Below are 17,503 nucleotides of genomic sequence, written 5' to 3'. Positions count from 1 at the left end.
GAAGGCTTTCCTGAGTGTATTCTAAATAAAACAGGTGGGGCCAGGCCTGATGACGCACGCCTATAGTCCCAGCAGTCGGGAGGCTAAGGCAGGAGGATCACCAAAAATTTGAAGCCATCCTGGGCTACATAATGAGTTCAAAACCAGTTTGAACTCTGACTCAAAAAAAAAAAAAAAAAACTATAAAATCTCTCCTGAGGCAAAATAAAATATTTTCCTGTAGTTGAGTCAGAAATTCAGGGTACTTCTTTGTATTAATTTTCCAGAGAGTTATAAACAAATATATAAAAACCCAACAGCACTTTGTCCTTCTATGTGACACTGTGGACTCGTATTTTAATATGAGGACCAAGGCCCACTTGCGGTGGAGCGACTGGCTGCATAATCAGCAGCTGGCACAGACCCTGCCTTCCACGCTCCTGACTTCATTTGCTGGGCAGAAAGGAGCTGTTCATAGCTGGGTCTGTGCTACTTTAACCCCCAGAACTCGCCACCTCCGGGTGAGGGGCACTGATGGAGCACAGGTCACCCTGGGCTGGAGATGTAGCTCACTGTGAAGACCCTGGGTTCAATCTCCAGTGCCTCAAAGGAAAAAACAAAATGGCTCTTTGTTATGTTGGGGTTCTCTGTTTCCCACCGAGGAATGAAGTAAATAGGAAAGGGTTAGAATTCTGGAGAGTGATAGCCTTGGAATTTCCCTCCCTTTGTATTGGGGTGTGGGTTTTATAGTTAGTATCAGCATGAGATTTCGCCTTAGGGTTACCCACAGTGCAGCTTGGCTTCCAAGAGAAAAGGAAGCAACGTGAATGAGCAAAATTGTGGTTGTACCTTACACCAAGGGATGGGCCAGCAGCCAGAGCCACCTTGTTTGTTTGTTTTTTGAGACAGGGTCTTGCTGTGCAGCTCAGGCTGGCCTCAAACTTTCGGTGGTCCCCTGCCTCAGCCTCCAGAGGGCTGGGATTGCAGGTGTGCACCCAGTTAAAGCTACCTCCATTCTAGGTACGGGCACATATGCGTGTGTGCGCGCGCACACACGCACACACACACACACACACACACACACACACACACACACACACACGCATCTCAGAGCCTCAGGAAGCTACCGCTGAGGACACAGGTGCTGCAGGTCAGGGTGCAGATCAGATCGACTTCTGCACAGGTTCCGCCTCTCTCGAGCCGACTCCTGGAGTGCAAAGCCGCACAGCTCCCTCTGCAGCGCCCCTCTGCCACTCTCACTGCTTCCCAGAGGAGGTGTGGCTCTCTGGGGAGGGTGGCACGGCCTCTGTTCCTCCTCACCACCGAGCGGAACAGGCTGCTGGGGCCGGGAGCTCCGAGCCAACCCGGTGACAGGAAAAGCTCAGGCCATAGCTGGGGGAGGGGTTCACTCGCCAGCCACCCCCGTGGCTGATGTGAGCCCAAGGCCACTGCTGGGCCACTGCCCACTGCAGGGAGCAGCCCCTGCTGCTAAGGAATTCCGTTCGCACTGCGTCCTTCCGGCACAACAGGGAGAGGACAGAGCACCGTGCCTCAGTTTCCCCGTCCACACAGCGGGGTCTGTTCTCCAGGTGCCACAGAGACGGAGTCAGTCCAGGTGGCAGTTCCCACAGAGATGCCAGCTGGCGACCTCCACTGTGTGTCAGTGGCCCTACTGCGTGTCTGGGGCTCCTGTCCTTGATTCACAAGGGTCCCAAACTGAACCCCGATTCCACATAACCCCAGTTATGTCTCTTTCCAGTGTCTCCCCAGATGACTCAAATGCACAGCCCCCTGAGCGAGTGTCACCCCCACTTCCCTCCGGCCCTCAGCAAGTCATCACCGCATGCCTTTTCTCCACCCCAGCCCTTCTCACCCCTTCTGTGAGATCACCTGGCACGGCCCAGTATTTCTTTCCTTTTTGATAAAGGGGATCGAACTTGGGACCTTGGGCTTGTGAGGCAAGCGGCGGCACCACTGAGTTACATCCCCAGCCCTGCCCACTCATTTCTTGCCCTAGCAATGCCCATGCCACCTACTGGGCACCTCGAGTTTCCTCTTTGCTCTAACACAATCAGCACGAGCCACAGAATCCCCCCAGAACAGAAATCAGGGGTCCCTTCCCTGCTCAGAACTCTCCTGTGACTTCCGGTACACCTGGGGCGCAAAACACTCAAATGTTTCTTCCCCAGGGCTGCTCTCCTGGCTGGAAGCACCCGCCCACTCCTTCCTGTGCCCAGCCGCCTCCTAGAGACACACCGCACAGCGGCACGGGGAGGACTGGCACCCACAGCACTAAGCCGTGTCAGGGGCAGAGTGTGTGCCCGAGAAACAGCTCCCAGAGGAGTGGCCTGGGACGTGCACAGCACAGCTCCCGGCACGGACAGAGTCTGAGAGCAGGCGGGGTCCATTCCGGAAGGTGCAGCTGTGCTGGACAGGGAGGCCCAAATTCTCCAGCGACACCACAGAGAACGTCACGGATGACGGTACATTTTCACCCAATTCCAACGCTGTACTCACTTGGAGTTTCATCTAAAATTTCCTGGAACTTGGCTCTCTCGTATTCCACCAACTGGCGCTGCAGGTGCGGCCTCAGGCTCCAGATTGTGAAGTTGGCCATATCCATTTTCATGAGGTCTAGCACATGGTATATTTGCCTAAAATGTTCAGAATCAGAATAATTAGAGAGGCAAATAAAAAGTCAAGCTGAAATTCACTCCTGGTATCTTTGTGCTATGGGGTAGAAAAGGCAAGCGATTCCCCAAATGCCCTTGAAGTTGTAACTGTTCCTCGGCCAGGTCAGAAGGCTGCACTGTGTACTCAGGATGCGAACACCCCAGCTTCTCCGGCAGGGCCAGTCCTAACCCGACCGAAAACCATGGGGCGGCGTCGCCAACGAGTCTTCAAGACAACAAAAGAGAAGCTCGGGAGGAAAGTTTGTTTGAAAGCCCCTGACGTGTCAGGGAGCCTGAGCAGAGTGTATATGGTTTCTGTTCCTCAAGAGATAAGAAAAATACAGACAAACAAAGAAGGAAGGATGAGGCCGGGAGGGAAAACACGTTCTCCGAGGTGCACTCGTTTGCTGGGCGGTGCCGGCACTGCGGCTGAACCCCAATCTCCGACCGGGCTGCTGGGGCAACGAGGCGCAGGTGGACAGAGGGCCCGAGTGCTGCCGGTTCTCTACCACCCGAGGGAGGCAGAGTCTGCTCTCCCCCCGACTTAGCACCTGCCCCTCACTTTTCAGCCCGTCTCCTGCCTAGCTCGTGAGGTCCCTGGTACCAGGCCTCACACCACAGAGCCCACCGATGCCAACCAGCAGCCTTGTCTTTCTGAAGACCGTGCACACAGGAAATGACCGGCGTGCCCCCTGTTCATCTAGTTTTCTTCCAGGGTTGAGAAGTCCTTTGGGAGACCAGCTATTCTGCATTTCCCCGTGCCCACATTTCCTTCTTGTTCATTTGTTTTTTGAGAAAGGATCTCACTGTGTAGCCCAGGTTTGCGTCAAACTCACGGTGATTCTCCTGCCTCAGCCTCCCAAGTGTGGGATCAGAGGCGTACACCACTGCACCCAGCTCATTTCCTTCTGAATGAAATCAAAGATGCTGCCAGCCTGCCTGCGAAGGCCATGCTAACCTCAGCACCTCCGCGATGTTGCCAGTGGCCTTGAGCTCCCGGATGTCGCCATCCCGCACAGGCGCACACAGCTTGCCCATCACGCCAATGACGTAGGAGGCCAGGCCTGGGACGTCCACAGTGCTGTGCTCAGCCTGCTGCCGGATGAGGTCGGGGTCCAGTACTTCACAGATCTGGGTGCGTAGCCGGTTCCCGCCGGGGGTGAGGAAGGAGAGGAGAATCTACAGGGAGCAAAGGCAGCGGTGGCAGTGTCTCGGGACTCGGGAGTCATTTTCCCAGCTCTGCAGAGAGCTCAGCCTCCTGAATCCTGGCGGTGACCGCTCTGCGGCTGGAGACAGGCAGCAAGGAAGCTGAGGCCCTGCACCTCACCAAGCTCTGGGCCTGGGCACATTAGTGAACTTGGGTTCTCCACACACAATCAGGTGACAGGACCCCGTGGGACATGGCGCCGGGGATGACCGGCGTGTGTGGCAGGTAGCAGGTGTCCTGTGAATGCTAGCTGGAATCGCAACTGTCTTCCTGCTTCATTTTGAAACCTTTTTCCTACTAAATACATATAGATATATTGAGACAGGGACTTACTGTGTGGTTCAGACTGGCCTTGAACTTGCTATGCAGCCCAAACTGACCTGGAACTTGGTACAACCCTCCTGCCGTAGCCTCCCAAGTGCTGGCATTATAGGCGTGTGCCACTGTGCCCAGCTTCCCACATTTTGTGAGCACACACTGGTTACACACTAGTGGGTCTCGTCCTGGCAGGTGTGAACATGCCCCAACGCACTTTGGTCATTCTCCCACCCCCCCATCACCCCAAGTTTCACCTGTCTCGGGGGTTCAATGTGTGTAAACTGAGACTCAGCGTGCGCCACTAAACTGCACCCTCAGCTGAGGTTCTGTGCTGTCTGCACCGCCCAGCTCTACCCTCTCCCTTCCCCAGCCCCACCACAACCCAGGGAGCGGGGACCTCACACTGAGCAGTGACTTGTTGAGGGGGCCCTGGGGTCCCCTTCCCAGGAGACGAACGGGGTCAGCGGCAGTGGGGAAGCCTGGGGTGGCCGCAGGCTCTCAAATGCCGTCTCAGCAGAACCCCAGCCCAATACACACAGCGACTTGCCTCTCTGATCTCCTCAAACAGCCGGATGGCGTGCGCATACTCAGGGGGCCGGGCGGCCAGCTCGGACTCCAGCACGTCCCAGAAGGCCCGGTGCACGGTGCTCTTCACGCGCCCAGCCAAGCTGTAGCAAGGAGACACACTGCTTTAAAATAAGAACCCTCCTCCCTGAGGCCAAAGCACAGATGCCCACTGCAGAAACTTCAGGCAAGAAGCAGAGGAGAGCAGTCCTAGTGCATGCTGGGAGTCGGAGCACTCTGGGAGGCTGAGACAGGAAGATCACACGTTCCAGCCTGGACCACATAGCAACTTACTGAGACTGAGTCTCAAAAATAAAATACGAAAAGGGCTAGGGATGTAGCTCAGTGCGAGAGCTCTGTGTTCAATCCTAGCAACACAAAAACAAAACCAATAAAGGGGAAGTGGGAAGCAGAGGGGAAAGAAAATAAGGGCAAAGAAAAAATGTGAAGAAATGAAAAAAGGAAACAAAGTCTTTGTAAATAGGGAAGGGTAAAGGGGGTGGAGGGAGAGCAGGAGTACGGGAAAAAACAAGAACCAACATATATCATGTAAAGGTACAAGATCCCAATGATGAATGTAAATGTATTGTTTGCTTTAAATGTACCAATAAACTTAATGGAAAAGGAAAAAAAAAAAACAAGCCAACCTAAAGGACAAAAATTACCCCGTTCCATTCCTAACCTCGCACTGTTTTAACACAGCTAGCAGTACGCACTGCGCTCAGCGGGAGACTTTTCTGTTTAGTGTTCTGCCCTAAGAGTGTCCCATGGCCTTTAAAATGCTTCCTTTTCATAGCTTTTGATAACGCCATACAGTTCTGCCCCAGGAGACAGGAGCAGCACCTCACCCTCTCGGGCCTGGGGTCTGGCTTGGCTGTCAGGGAGGAGAGCACCAAGGTGCACATCCCGCCTCTGCGGCTGAAGTTGCTTGGTGGGAACAGAACAGAGTGACCCCAGGGACGCCCACGGGCCTCCACGGCCCACTGACAGCGGCCTGACCGCACTGCCGCAGGGCGCCCTGAGGACACCACGCGCCTCGCTCCTCGAGGCAGGCACGGCCCCCTCCCGCAGGTTCCTCCCTGGTCCTAGCGCCGCGGTGGGCATTCTCATCTGGGGCGCGCAGTGGATGGGCTTCGATGGTCATTACGCATCTCTCCTACCCTCCTGTCTTGCGATTTAAGTTTTTACTGCTGTTGGTCCACGTCGCCTGTGTGACCATCACGCTCGTCTTGGGGGAGCTGGCACAGGGACAGAGCACATCTTAGCTCGCTGTGCTTCCCCTCCCCTCCATTTCTTCCCTCCTTTCCATTTGCAAAACTCCTCTTCCTTCTTAAAGGACAAAAGGGCAATGAGAGACGCACATGGGCTTTCTGAGGAGTGTGAGTTGAAACTGTGTGCAAGCGTCACACTCCACTTAACTTCAGATGTGAGCACACAGGTGCCCGCTCCGGAACAGGACAGGCACACGGAGGACTCCCACCATCCACCTCCCCAGCTGCCAGCCCTGCCCGAGACTGCACTGAAGAATCTCCTGGGTCCCTGCGCGTGGGGAGGCTGCTTTCCTGGTGTTCTCTGCTCTGGAGAGGCCTCTGGAAGGGCGGAGGGACCTCTCCGTCAAGCCCTTTCTAAGCACTCCTATGGGTACAAGCTGACCAGCCAAGTTTTATCCCCAAGGTAACATTCACTACAATGTGAGAGTCAGCCATATTTTTAAAAGGAAAAACTTGGCCTACGAGGGACAGACAACAGATGGTAATTTGCTACTTAAAAAAATTGTCTTTGCAGTATTATAGATCAGACCTGGGATCTTTACACTTTTTTTTTTTTTTTTACATTTTGAGATAAGGTCTTTTTAGGTCACCAATTTGCCCAGGCTGGACTTGAACGTGTGATCCTCCTGCCTCAGCTTCCCAGAGTGCTGGGACCACAGGCAAATGACACCACCTCCAGCTCTTCCTTTTTGAGCAATGTAATGTGTCCTGACTGCACTCTGAACCTTTTCTCACATTGTCTAGTCAGGGCTGAAACGAGAGGACATTCTCTATCCACGTGTAGGTGGCACTCATGCACCTGATGTGCTCTGGGTCCCAGAAGCAGTCTCAGCCGGGCAGGGATTCGAATCTGGGCTGGTCCCACCCCATGGTGCCCTCACTCTGGCCTCTCCCTCAACTTTAGAATCTAAAGTACAGACACCCCCATGATCTTTTCCTGTACTTCAAAAACTGCCAATGTTAACTTTAAATTTTCATCTTTATTCACTAATCAGTGCTAATTGAACCTCCTCATTCATGGTTTAGGTGCCAGAGATACCGCAGTAAAAAGAATGTTTCTGTTCCTCCTAGCAGGAACAGAGACAAACACACTGAAAACAAGTCAGGGGCCAGAGAGGGGCTGAGCCAGCGGAGCCAAAGCAGGGCTCAGAGCCAGGCAGCAGAGAGGGTCCAGGGCTGAATTCGCACATAGCTCCACGGGGCCCAGCTGGGATGCTGCCTTTCAGTCTTGGGCCCAACCCTGGGACAGGGACGTGGATGGCTCCAGGAAGATCCAGGGAGGACAGGCAGGAACAGGAGTGTCAGGGACAAAGTTCCTGAGGCTGCCCCAAGCTCAGAGAACCCAGCAAGGCACAGGAGGGCTGCGGGCAGCGTGGGGAGGCAGGGCCTTCCGGTCATAGCCAAGATTGGGTTTGGATCCCATGTGGGCCCCAGGAAGGCCACACGCCAGGAAGGTGGGCTCTGACCCATCCTGTGGGCTAAGCCGGGAGGTGGGTCCCACAGGGTCCAGGGCACAGATGACAGTGGCCTGTGTGAGGGACAGCAGTGGAGCTGGAATGGGCGGCACCAATGCAGTTACCAAAAATATCAGGTACACGGCCGGGGATGTAGCTCAGTGCTGCTGCTGCCTGCCTGGCAAGCTCAAGGTCCCAAGTTTGATCCCCAGTACCCGCTGCCAAAACAATCAGATACAACTACTTCAGCCAGAGATTGCAAAATATAAATAATTGCTGTAAACAACCTCCCCAGGAAGACACGATCTGTAATTTTTTTGGTACCGGGGGTTGAACTTAGGACCTTGCACTCATAAGGCAGGCGGCAGAAGCACTGAGCTAAATCCCCAGCCCTATGATCTGCATTTGGGGGAGGGGAAGGTTTTTGAGATAGGGTCTCCCTATGCAGTCCAGGCTGGCCTCCAAAACAAGGCGATCTTCCTGCCTCAGCCTCCCAGAGTGCTGGCTTCACCTACAGATATCATACAAAAACTTGCCAGAACCAGTGAATGCACTGCACACATGCGTACACACACACGTACACACACAGTCTCGGGTGCCTCTTGCCCTTCCCTGAGCCAGGAGGTCACCTGTTTTCTGGGAGGGCCTCTTGCTTCAGCTGGAAATTCTCGTTGACGGCGATCTCGTGGGCCAGGGCCAGGTTGGACAGGTTCCTGGCTGTGGCCATGACGTCATCAAAGGTCACCACCCGGGGTGGGCTGGCTGCTGGGGAGAAACCGAAGTCAGCCGCGCCTGGGAGAAGGGCCCCTACTGCCCCCGACAGGGCACGGGCTCAGGGCCACACGCCACACAGGTGCTCACTCTCGCCATGCGGGCCCAGAGACGTTCGCACCTTCACAGCTTCCGCTGCCTGAACGATGCAACGCCCAAGTCCTGACCAGACAGCGTCATCCACACAGGCCCACGACTACGCTCACAAAATCAATCACCTTACTGCTAAGCGTCCCTTGATCCGTGTGTGCATTTGTGCGGGGAATTGACTAAGACTTTTATTTTGTAATTCAGAATTCTCATTAAACACACTCAATATGAAGGAACTGAATTTTTAACAAAACGATTTCTAAATGTATAAGGTAGGAAGGTAATAAAGAACTTGAGCTATTTTTTAGAGATGACACTAAGAATTATTCTAACAAATCACGTTAATGAAAGCACAGTTAGAAATCTTAGCTTCTGTGAATTAAAAATCATGACCTCCCACAGCAGCAACAGTGGGCAATACCTTGCTATCTGAATTCTTTTTTGTTGTTGCTCTTTGGAGACGGGGCCTCGCTATGTAGTTGAGGCTGCGCTTGAACTCACTAGGTAGCCCAGGCTGGCCTCAAACTCACAGCGATCCTCCTGCCTCAGCCTCCCGGTTACAGGCCACCACATCCAGCTTGAATTCTTTTAAAAAGAAGATGAGGAAGATGAGGAAGGGAGCAAGAGGGACCAAGGGAGAGAGGAGGAAGAGAAAGGAAGGTGATACAGACAGAAAGCAGAACCCTCCCTTGGGGTGCCTGGGTACCAAACGGGAGCCTCATAAACAGTATGGACAGCGAGAGAAGGCCTAGAAACCTGGGGTGCACTCAGTGTTTGCCAACCCCACCTCAAGATCCTCCCTGCAAACCCCTCTGCAGCCCAGGGCCCAGCCATGTGCAAAGGAATCACCGAGAGGCTCCAGGGACCCAGAGGCTCACAAAGCACCGTGTACAGAACGGAAGCTTTCCGGTGGCCAGCAGTGAGTCTGGGTAGTAAAGTCATGGTGAGTCCCCTGACCGGCGAGGCAGGGGCGGTCACAGAACAACATCTAGAAAACGCGCTCTGTGAGCAAAGGCGCTGGTGTCCACGTATGCGCACACCTCTCTGAGGCACACCTCTCTGATGGCAGCACTGGCTGGCTGTCATCTCTGGTGATGTTTGCTTTTCTCTGCGCTTAGGCACATTCCACCTTTAAAACATGAGAACACAAAAATTTAAAATACCTACAACGGAACAGGCCGTTTGAAGTGGACCTGGATCCTATTAGGTAGTTGTACTTTATCTATTTGAAGGGTTTTACTCCCTAGACAGATGCAAGTTAAAAACTTTTTCCAAAAGCCAGGCATGCTGGCTTGACACATCGACAGTGCCCACACACACGAAAGGAAAATGTAGCTGGGATGGTGGTGAGCCCCTAGAATCCCAGCACTCTGGGTGGCTGAGGCAGGAGAATTGCAAGTTCCAGCTCAGCCTGAGCAACTTAAGAAGACCCTGTCTCAAAATGAAACAGATTAAAAAAATAGGGGCCAGGAATTTAGCTCAGTGGTGCCACCGCCTGCCTCAAAAGTGCAAGGTCCCGAGTTCGATCCCTGGTGCCAAAAGGCCAGGTATGGTGGCACATGCTTGAAATCCCAGCACTCGGAAGGCTGAGGCAGGAAGATTGCTGTGAGTTCAAGGCCAGCCTGGGCTACATACCGAAACTCTGTCTCAAAAACAAAAACAAAACAAAACAAAAAATCCCCAAAAATAAATAAAATGAAAAATATTTTGTAAATGGCTGAGAACATAGCTCATTGAAAGGTTCTGGTTTCAATTCTCAGTGAAGAAAAAGAAAGGAAGGAAGAAAGAAAGAAAAAGAAAAAAAAGAAAGTGAAATTTTCTTCCTTCCCACATCCTCTTCCTCTTTCTCACAGGGTGCCCTGGTGTGGTAACCCTCTTTGGGCCACTTCTGGGTGATTTCCACAACAGGGTCTGAAACTGGCAATAACCTTAGGCTATTTCACTTCCTGCCGACCCTTCCAGGATGGAGAGTTCCCTCAGTGTCTAGCAGAAAGACCGATGTGAATGTGTCCCAATTTGCACAAGAAGGAGCGGCTTTCCAGCATGTGGGAGAGCGGGCAGAAGGCTGGTGGCCTCCCAGGTGGACTGGACAGAGGCCAACCCGGCCCAGTGCAAGCAGCAGCGGCCTGGTCCTCAGAGAAGACCGGACCCCCCACGCCTGTGCAGTGCCACCCCCAGACCCTGCCCCGGCCCCGGGCCCGGCTCACAGGTGGGAGAGCTGGACTTGCTGGAGGAGTCGCTGGTGAGGCTCTGCCGGGAGCCCTCACAGTCGCTGAGTGAGGCCAGGCTCTCAGAGCAGCTCGGTGAGTCCAGGTCGCCCTGCTGGTCCTCAGCGGCCAGCTGCTTCTCCCCGTGCAGCGGCATGGCGCGGCGGGGCATGCGGAGGGGACACCTGTGCGGACAAGCGGACTGGCGTCACGTTCTGGCCCTGGACAGCCCGCCCACAAGGCTGGCGGTCTCGGTCTCGGGAAGGCCCCCGGGGGAGGGTCATCCTCTCCTCCCTCCAGCACCCTGGACAGACCGGCGGGAGCCATCAAGGCACCTTCCGGAAAAGAGATCCTATGGCCACTCCTGGCAGGAAAAGAGCAGCTCGCCGCAGAGACAGATCCTTGGGAAAAACAGGCAGGATGCGGGCGCCCGTCCTGGGCTGCTCAAGCCCAGCGAGGTGACGGGGTCCTGGGACAGAACAGCCTGCTCTCTGTCTGGGAACCACTGTTGCCTTGTTTAGCCGTGAGCTGGACAGAAAGCCTGGTGAGTGGCCCCAACCTCACTGAAGGGCTCCGCACGGCCATGCGGCTTCTACTGCCTTGTTTTAAGAGACCAAGCTCGAAACCCGCCTCTGGAGCCCCCTGCGGGCAAACTGCTGGCTGAGAGAGGCTGCTCCTCCCTGCCATTGGGCCTGACACCTGGCTGCAGCTCCCAGGGGATGACCACGGCCTGAGCCTTCGACACACAGGGCCCTGAGGCCCAGGCGAGGACAGAATTGGGACCCAGCACCGACTGCAGTCAGCAAGCTCTGGGCCCGGGGCATCATTGGACAGCCTGCCGGGGAAGGAGTCGGGCTGCGACACAGCCAGAAAGATGTGGGCACAGAGCTGGGCCCAGCACACCAAGCAGGCCCGCAAGGAGGCTGTCCTGGCTGTGGGCGGAGAGGGAAACTGAGGCCAGGGAAACAGTATCTCAAGTCCTCGGTGGGTGACAAGCACCAGGAGCGTTCGCTGCAACCTCTAACCCTGAAAGAGCTCATGCCATGGGGACAGAGCACCTGCAAGGCTGTCACCTGTGAAGCCGCTGCTGTCCTGCAGGGCTGGAGACACAGGCAGCTTCCTCTGGGCTTCCAAGGGACAGGCGGGTACCAGCCTGTGTGTGCGGGCACCGGGGGACCAGGAAAGAGGACAGGAGGCGTTGCCGGGAAAGCTCTGGAAGGAGGGTGGAAGACAGGGGCAGTGCCTTCTCTTTCTGGAGCTTGGTCAGCTTTCCAGGCTCCTGGCCTCACCGCCTCCCCAGCCTGGCACAGAAACCCTCGCCCAGGCCGCTGTCTGGCAAGTGGAGCACAGCTGACCCACCATAGACGCTGGGCAAGGAGCTGCCCCGAGCCCCTCTGGCCATCCTCAGCCCCAGCGCCAGCCACCGAACTAACAGGCGCTAAGTCAGCCCAGCTCCGCCTGGGTGACACAACCCTCTGCACCCCAGGACTAGCTACCCCGGGATTAGCTCTGGACTGCTGAGGGCGCTGCCATAACCCCGACCCTTCCCCTAGCTTGCCAGCTCCTTCTTTGCCAGCGTGGCACTTCCTATTGAGGCAGTTCTAGTCTTTGTTTTGTTTTATTTTGTTTTGTTTCTGAGACAGGGTCTTGCTATCCAGCCCAGGACGGCCCCACACTCAAGGCAACTCTACTGCTTCGGCTTCAGGTTTGCACCACTGTGCCTGGCTCACTTGAGCATCTAAAGTCATCCCTCTGGCTCAGACCATGAGTGGTCCACGTGCGAGTATCCACTGGGCAGCGTGGGACAGTCCCTTTGGGTCCAGCTGCCTCGTGGACACTCATGCGTGGACCTCACCAGTACATGCGACATGGGAGTTTTGGCCCAGTGTGAATGTGGTGAAGTTTATCTCTGACTTTTTTTTTAGTCATTCCCTGGTAATGTAGCAACTGTGCTACGTTCTCTGCATTTTCTCCATTGCAGCTGCCTCGATGAGCGGAATCTTTGGCTGTTTTTCCAAGTAAGACTGAATGCAAGCTTTCAGCTGCTGGCCCTTTAAACTAGGTTAATAGCTCCAGTCCCCCACTTCAGTTCTCGTCCCCAGCTTGACAGTACGCTGGGCAGCCAGGTGCCAAGACTTAAAAGCCAAACAGCTCCAGGTTAGGAGGAGGCGTCCAGGGTTTGGTCGGTCCTAGCTGGCTGCTCCCCAGCCCTGGGTCTCTGCCAGGGCCGGGCCAGATAGCCGGCTCCTGAGAGCCAGGAGCTGCAGACCCGCTCCAAGCTGGAGTCCAGCATGTCACAGGGAGCGCCACCTCCCGCCATCGGGTCCTGGAGGCAGGGGTGCCAGCTGGTGGGGGACTCGGTACAGGTGTGAAGCTTCCCAGTGCCCACGGCCTCCTACTCAGATGGCAGAGCCCCACGTTACAGCGGGCCTGCGTGTGCTGGAGCAGACACCGGTCTTGGAAACCCTTCTATTAGAAACGGCCATCCCGCTGGGGATTTAGCTCAGTGGTGTGCCTACCTCACAAGCGGAAGGTCCTGAGTTCCATCCCCAGAAAGAAAGAAAGAAAGAAAGAAAGAAAGAAAGAAAGAGAGAGAAGAGGCCATCCGTAGTGCCTGACTTGGGGCTGGCGTAGGGGAGACAGTGCAGGGACAGTGCTGGCGCAGAGAACGGCACAGACGTTGGCTGGAATTCTCTGCTGGTCCGTTAACGTGAACACTGGAGGGAAGATCAGCCCCCCAAGGATCATTAAAGCACGGTACCCACAGATCAGCGGGGCTGGACTTAACCCAGGGCGGAGCTCACACCCTTGTCTGAAATACAAAGATGCGAAGGGCCGCCAGAGTGGTTTCCTGCAGGTCTCCCCCATCCACTCTTCCCTGGCTTGGACGTGGGTTCCCACAAATGTCACCTGGGGGTGACCGGACCCTACAGGCATCCAGGGCAGTCAGACTGCTGCATTCTGGATTCTCAGACTGCTGAAGACAAAGCCAGGCTGTATTTTTAGTGAGGCATAATGCTTCCCAAACACAGAGACTCAGCGCTACCCAACGGCCAATGCAGCTCACAGCTCTCTGGGACCATCCTGCTTCAGCCTACCTGGAAGATTCACTCTGTGTCAAAAGACAGCAGATGACTCGGGTGAGGCCTTCGGCACTACAGTGGGCCCCCTTCAGAGGAGATGGAGTCTGTCCTCCAAGCCTTTTCATTGCATTGTCCCACTATTTTACAGCAATCCACGCAGCTGTCACCCCTCATGAAGCCGGTGCGCGGGGACACACGCAGGGTGATTCCCGTGGACTGTAAGTCATTTGGTCTGTGGCACTCTGTCATAGCAACACAGAGCGGACCGAGACAGAAACCCTCCCAGAGGTCAGGCTGCTGCTGTGGCAAACACCCCATTTGGGGCAGTGGCTTTGGCATGGTGAGGGGGAGCAGCGGGAGGAACAGGCTGGAAAAAGCCTGCACTGCGGTGAACGGAGCATGAAGAGCAATTCTGAGGGATTCTAGGTTTGGGCTGTTTGAGCAGCTGGGATGGGAGCAGCACTGGTGGAAACGTGAAGGGTGAGGGCAGCTGGGAAGAAATCTCAAGGACGAGGACCACGGCGAGGGACATGCAGTAAATGCCGTCCTGTTCCAAGGCGGCAAAGAGCTTGGCTGGACTCTACACATGGCCAGGCGAGAAAAGAAGGCCGCCCAAACACCAGGACCTAGGGCCCGGGATGCAGCTCAGCGGCTCTGTGCCTGCCTGGCAAGCGCAAGGTCCTGAGTTTGATTCCCAGTACTAAATAAATAAATAAATACATGCCATGAACCAGGCTGTCGGGGGAAGATGCTGTTTCTAAGCAAAATGTTGAAGGAGCGGTGTGGCTTTCACCCACATACAGCAAGATAGGACAGCAGAGTAATGATTTAAAGACCATCTCTAATCAAAGGGAAGCCCAGTGGGAAGATCCAAGTGATTATAGGCTGGCTGGCTTTTGAGCAACGTCTCAGAAAAGCAAATAGAGGGCCTGACTGTGGGCAGCTCTCTAAAGAGACAGCGGCAGCAAGAAAGGGGCCCATGGGGGCAGAGGACCCCCCAGACGCAGCAGCGACCTTCAGGGCTGCTAAAGGGGCTCCCTGCAGGCTCCAAGCAGGACCCAGAGGCAAGATGTCCACAGCAGGGCCTCCCCAGGGCAAAGCCCAGCAGAGCAGGAAGGTCAGGGTTGCCAGAGACCGAGGACCGGGAAGCCACCAACAGGGACTCCAAGCACAGGACCAGGCAGGCCATAAGGGCGTGGCTGCCCTGGCCTTGGGGGGCCAAAACACAGCCTGCGGTGCCGGATGGGGAGGGGAGTCTCAGAAGATACTGGAAACTTTCAGACTTGATGGGGCTTTCCCTGTGGCGTTCTGGACTCACTGGTATCAGCGGCGCCTCTGAGCTCGCTCACCTCTCCTCTCTGTGAATGTCAGGGTCTGCACTGCACCGCCCCACCACTGGGCTTGGGAAGCAGATCCCGGTCTGCATTTCTCGCTGGGGGAGACTTATCTCAGGATAGACGGTCTGTTCGTGTCGGGACTTGCCCAGACCGGATTTATATGAAACTGGGGACCTCGGAGCTGGTGATGGAGTGAGTGAAGCTTCTGAGCTCCGGGAGGATGAGTGTATTTTGCAAGGGAGGACACACGTTTGGGGTTGGGGGGGGGGCGCTGCCTGGGTTAGGAGCCAATCAACTCACCAGCGCCGGGGGTGGGGCCTAAGGGGTGGGCATAGGCCTAAGGAGGAGGAGGCACAGAGGTACACAGCTGCCTGTCCCTCCTGCCCACGTGGTGCATCCTGTCCTCTAGGGGACGAGCAAGAAGGCCCTCGCCAGAAGTTGGCCCTCCGCATCTCAGATGCCTCAGGCTCCACAACCACGAGCTAAGTAAACTGTTCCTCGTAAATGGCCCAGAACGTGGTACTCTGTCAGAGCAGCGTAAAATGAACTAAACCAGTAACTGCACCGCAGGGGAGTTTAGATGGGACCCTGCACTTTAGAAAATCAGTGCTGCGGAGGGCGTTACTGCCCACGCCAGTGTTAACATGTTTGAATCCACCGTCTGCTCCAACACTGTAGACGCTGAATTGATAAATATACTGTAGTTAGGAATCACAGGCCTGCATGTGAGCAGCTCAGTTTCCAGTGAAAGAGAACAACAATAAAGCAGATGGAAAAAATATTAATGGGGAAATCCGAGTCACAAGCAGACAATAGTGTCCTTAGTATTATTCCCACTGCCTTTTTCCGTATGTGTGAATGTATATTCAAATAAAAGCTTAAATGAGAAGTAGTGCGGGGCTAAATCCAGATTCTAACTCAGAACAGATTCAAGTCCTGTAGGTTGGGAAGTGGGACTGGGATTTGCACTGAGGTACATTCTCAGACATATTTTTTTATCTTGAGACAGGATCTTGCTGTTGCTCAGGCTGGCCTAAGTGGCAATCCTCCTGCCTCAGCCTCCTGAGTGGCTGGAATTACAGGCACGTGACATTGTGTCTGGCTTTTCTGCAGTTTTTAGATTCTGATGGTCCCCCCACTGTCCACTACATACCACTTTACTACAAAAGCTCTTCTGGTCAAACTTATCCCAACGTCCTTCAAGGAATAAAGCAAGAAATGGGCAGGAGCCCTTCAGAACAGGCAAAACAAATCATTTCTTTAAGGGTCCCCTCCCAGCTGCTCCCCTCTTTCCTAAGAAGTCGCTTTCTGGGGTTTATAATTCCCCGGTGAGCTGGCCTCCACCTACCCCATCCTGTTCTGCTGTCCCCCGCCCTTTGGGCTCTGGGCACAGCAGCCCTCTCGGGCCCCCAGCTGCACCAAGCCTCCTGCTTGGGCGCACTCCATCACGTGCCTCCCCCGGAACATCATCCCCCCATCTCCATGTGGTTGGCTCCTTGCCATTCAGATCTGAAATTTAATGTCACAACTCGAAGCGGACCTTCCCCAAGACTCTACGTGCACACCACGGCCTGGACAGTGTGTGAATGTGCCAAGCCATATAGCTTGCCTTCTATCCTTCTTCTGCCCCAGTCCCTTTGCTCATCCAACTGCTATACAGTCACTCAAAGTACTGCGGCTGTTGCTGTCTGTCTCTCTCCCCACTACATTTCAGGCTGCTCACGTAAGTAGCTCTGTCTCTTCAATTTCCAGCGCCTACCACAATGTATTTCCAAGGCACCAATCATCCAAACCAGAAAGGACTCCAGTTCCAGGAGCCTAAGGGAAAGTTTGCATCAGGTCTCTCCGCCCTGCTGACTGTGCCGATATACCAGACTCTAGCAATCAGGGGGAGCAGCCCAGGGTGCTTACTAGGGCCCCCCAAAACAGGACCCATTACCATCTCAGGGTGAGTCCTTCAGATGCCATATCACCTTGAGTCCTCAGGACAGCCTCGACAGCTAAGATACTATACCCATTTCATAAGGACCCGAGGCTCAGAGAGACTGCATGCTTGCCCGATGGCCCACAGCAAACGCAGGGCATGGCTCGAATGCAGGCAGTGGAGCCCCGAGCCCGTGCTCTCCACCACTCCAGCAAGGCTGGAGAGAACGTGGTACGCTCCTCATTCTTTTCCATTCCCACCCCACCAAACCGACCCATCTATCACCACACAGACACTGGCACACTGGTAGCCAGCTGACCTTCCTCCGGGGTCGGGCTGCTAAGTGCCACAGCGTGAAGGGCATCGCTGAGAGCCCATGATCCAAAATAACTCTCAGGCATCCCCCGGAGCAAATGCAGATCCTCGCAGGCAGCCATTCTTCATGCACTGAACATCCTTAGTTAAAACCCAAATATTATCCAGAGCAAACTGCCTACAGCTAGCGTGAGTCATGCACATTCTGGAGTAAATTACCCAAATTATCCAACAGGCTGAATATGAAGGAACCTGTCTAGGCAACAGTAGGTACTGGAAAGGAGAAATTTCAAGAAACATCTACAGCAGTA

The 17,503-nt window shown here is 54.8% G+C and overlaps 1 protein-coding gene across 2 annotated transcripts in view; it reads right to left on the bottom strand.

Moving 5' to 3' along the window:
- Tcp11l2 (t-complex 11 like 2) overlaps positions 1-17,503 on the bottom strand; it is a 32,820-nt gene that overhangs the window by 12,428 nt on the left and 2,889 nt on the right. The window contains exons 2-6 of one of the 2 annotated variants that reach the window (XM_010631315.3): positions 10,534-10,718; positions 8,095-8,230; positions 4,724-4,844; positions 3,610-3,830; positions 2,497-2,633 (exon numbers count right to left, since the gene is read on the bottom strand). In XM_010631315.3, coding sequence (XP_010629617.1) covers positions 2,497-2,633; positions 3,610-3,830; positions 4,724-4,844; positions 8,095-8,230; positions 10,534-10,705 — 787 coding nt within the window. In that variant the 5' untranslated portion in view covers positions 10,706-10,718. The remainder of the gene's footprint in view (positions 1-2,496; positions 2,634-3,609; positions 3,831-4,723; positions 4,845-8,094; positions 8,231-10,533; positions 10,719-17,503) is intronic. The other variant, XM_010631316.3, reaches the window with a different exon arrangement.

This window comes from Fukomys damarensis, unplaced genomic scaffold, assembly GCF_012274545.1.
Source record: "Fukomys damarensis isolate Sample0158 unplaced genomic scaffold, DMR_v1.0_HiC HiC_scaffold_15, whole genome shotgun sequence".
In the NCBI taxonomy this organism is placed as follows: domain Eukaryota; kingdom Metazoa; phylum Chordata; class Mammalia; order Rodentia; family Bathyergidae; genus Fukomys; species Fukomys damarensis.
Note: the sequence above shows the minus strand (reverse complement) of the source record. Positions and strands in the feature narration are given on the sequence as shown.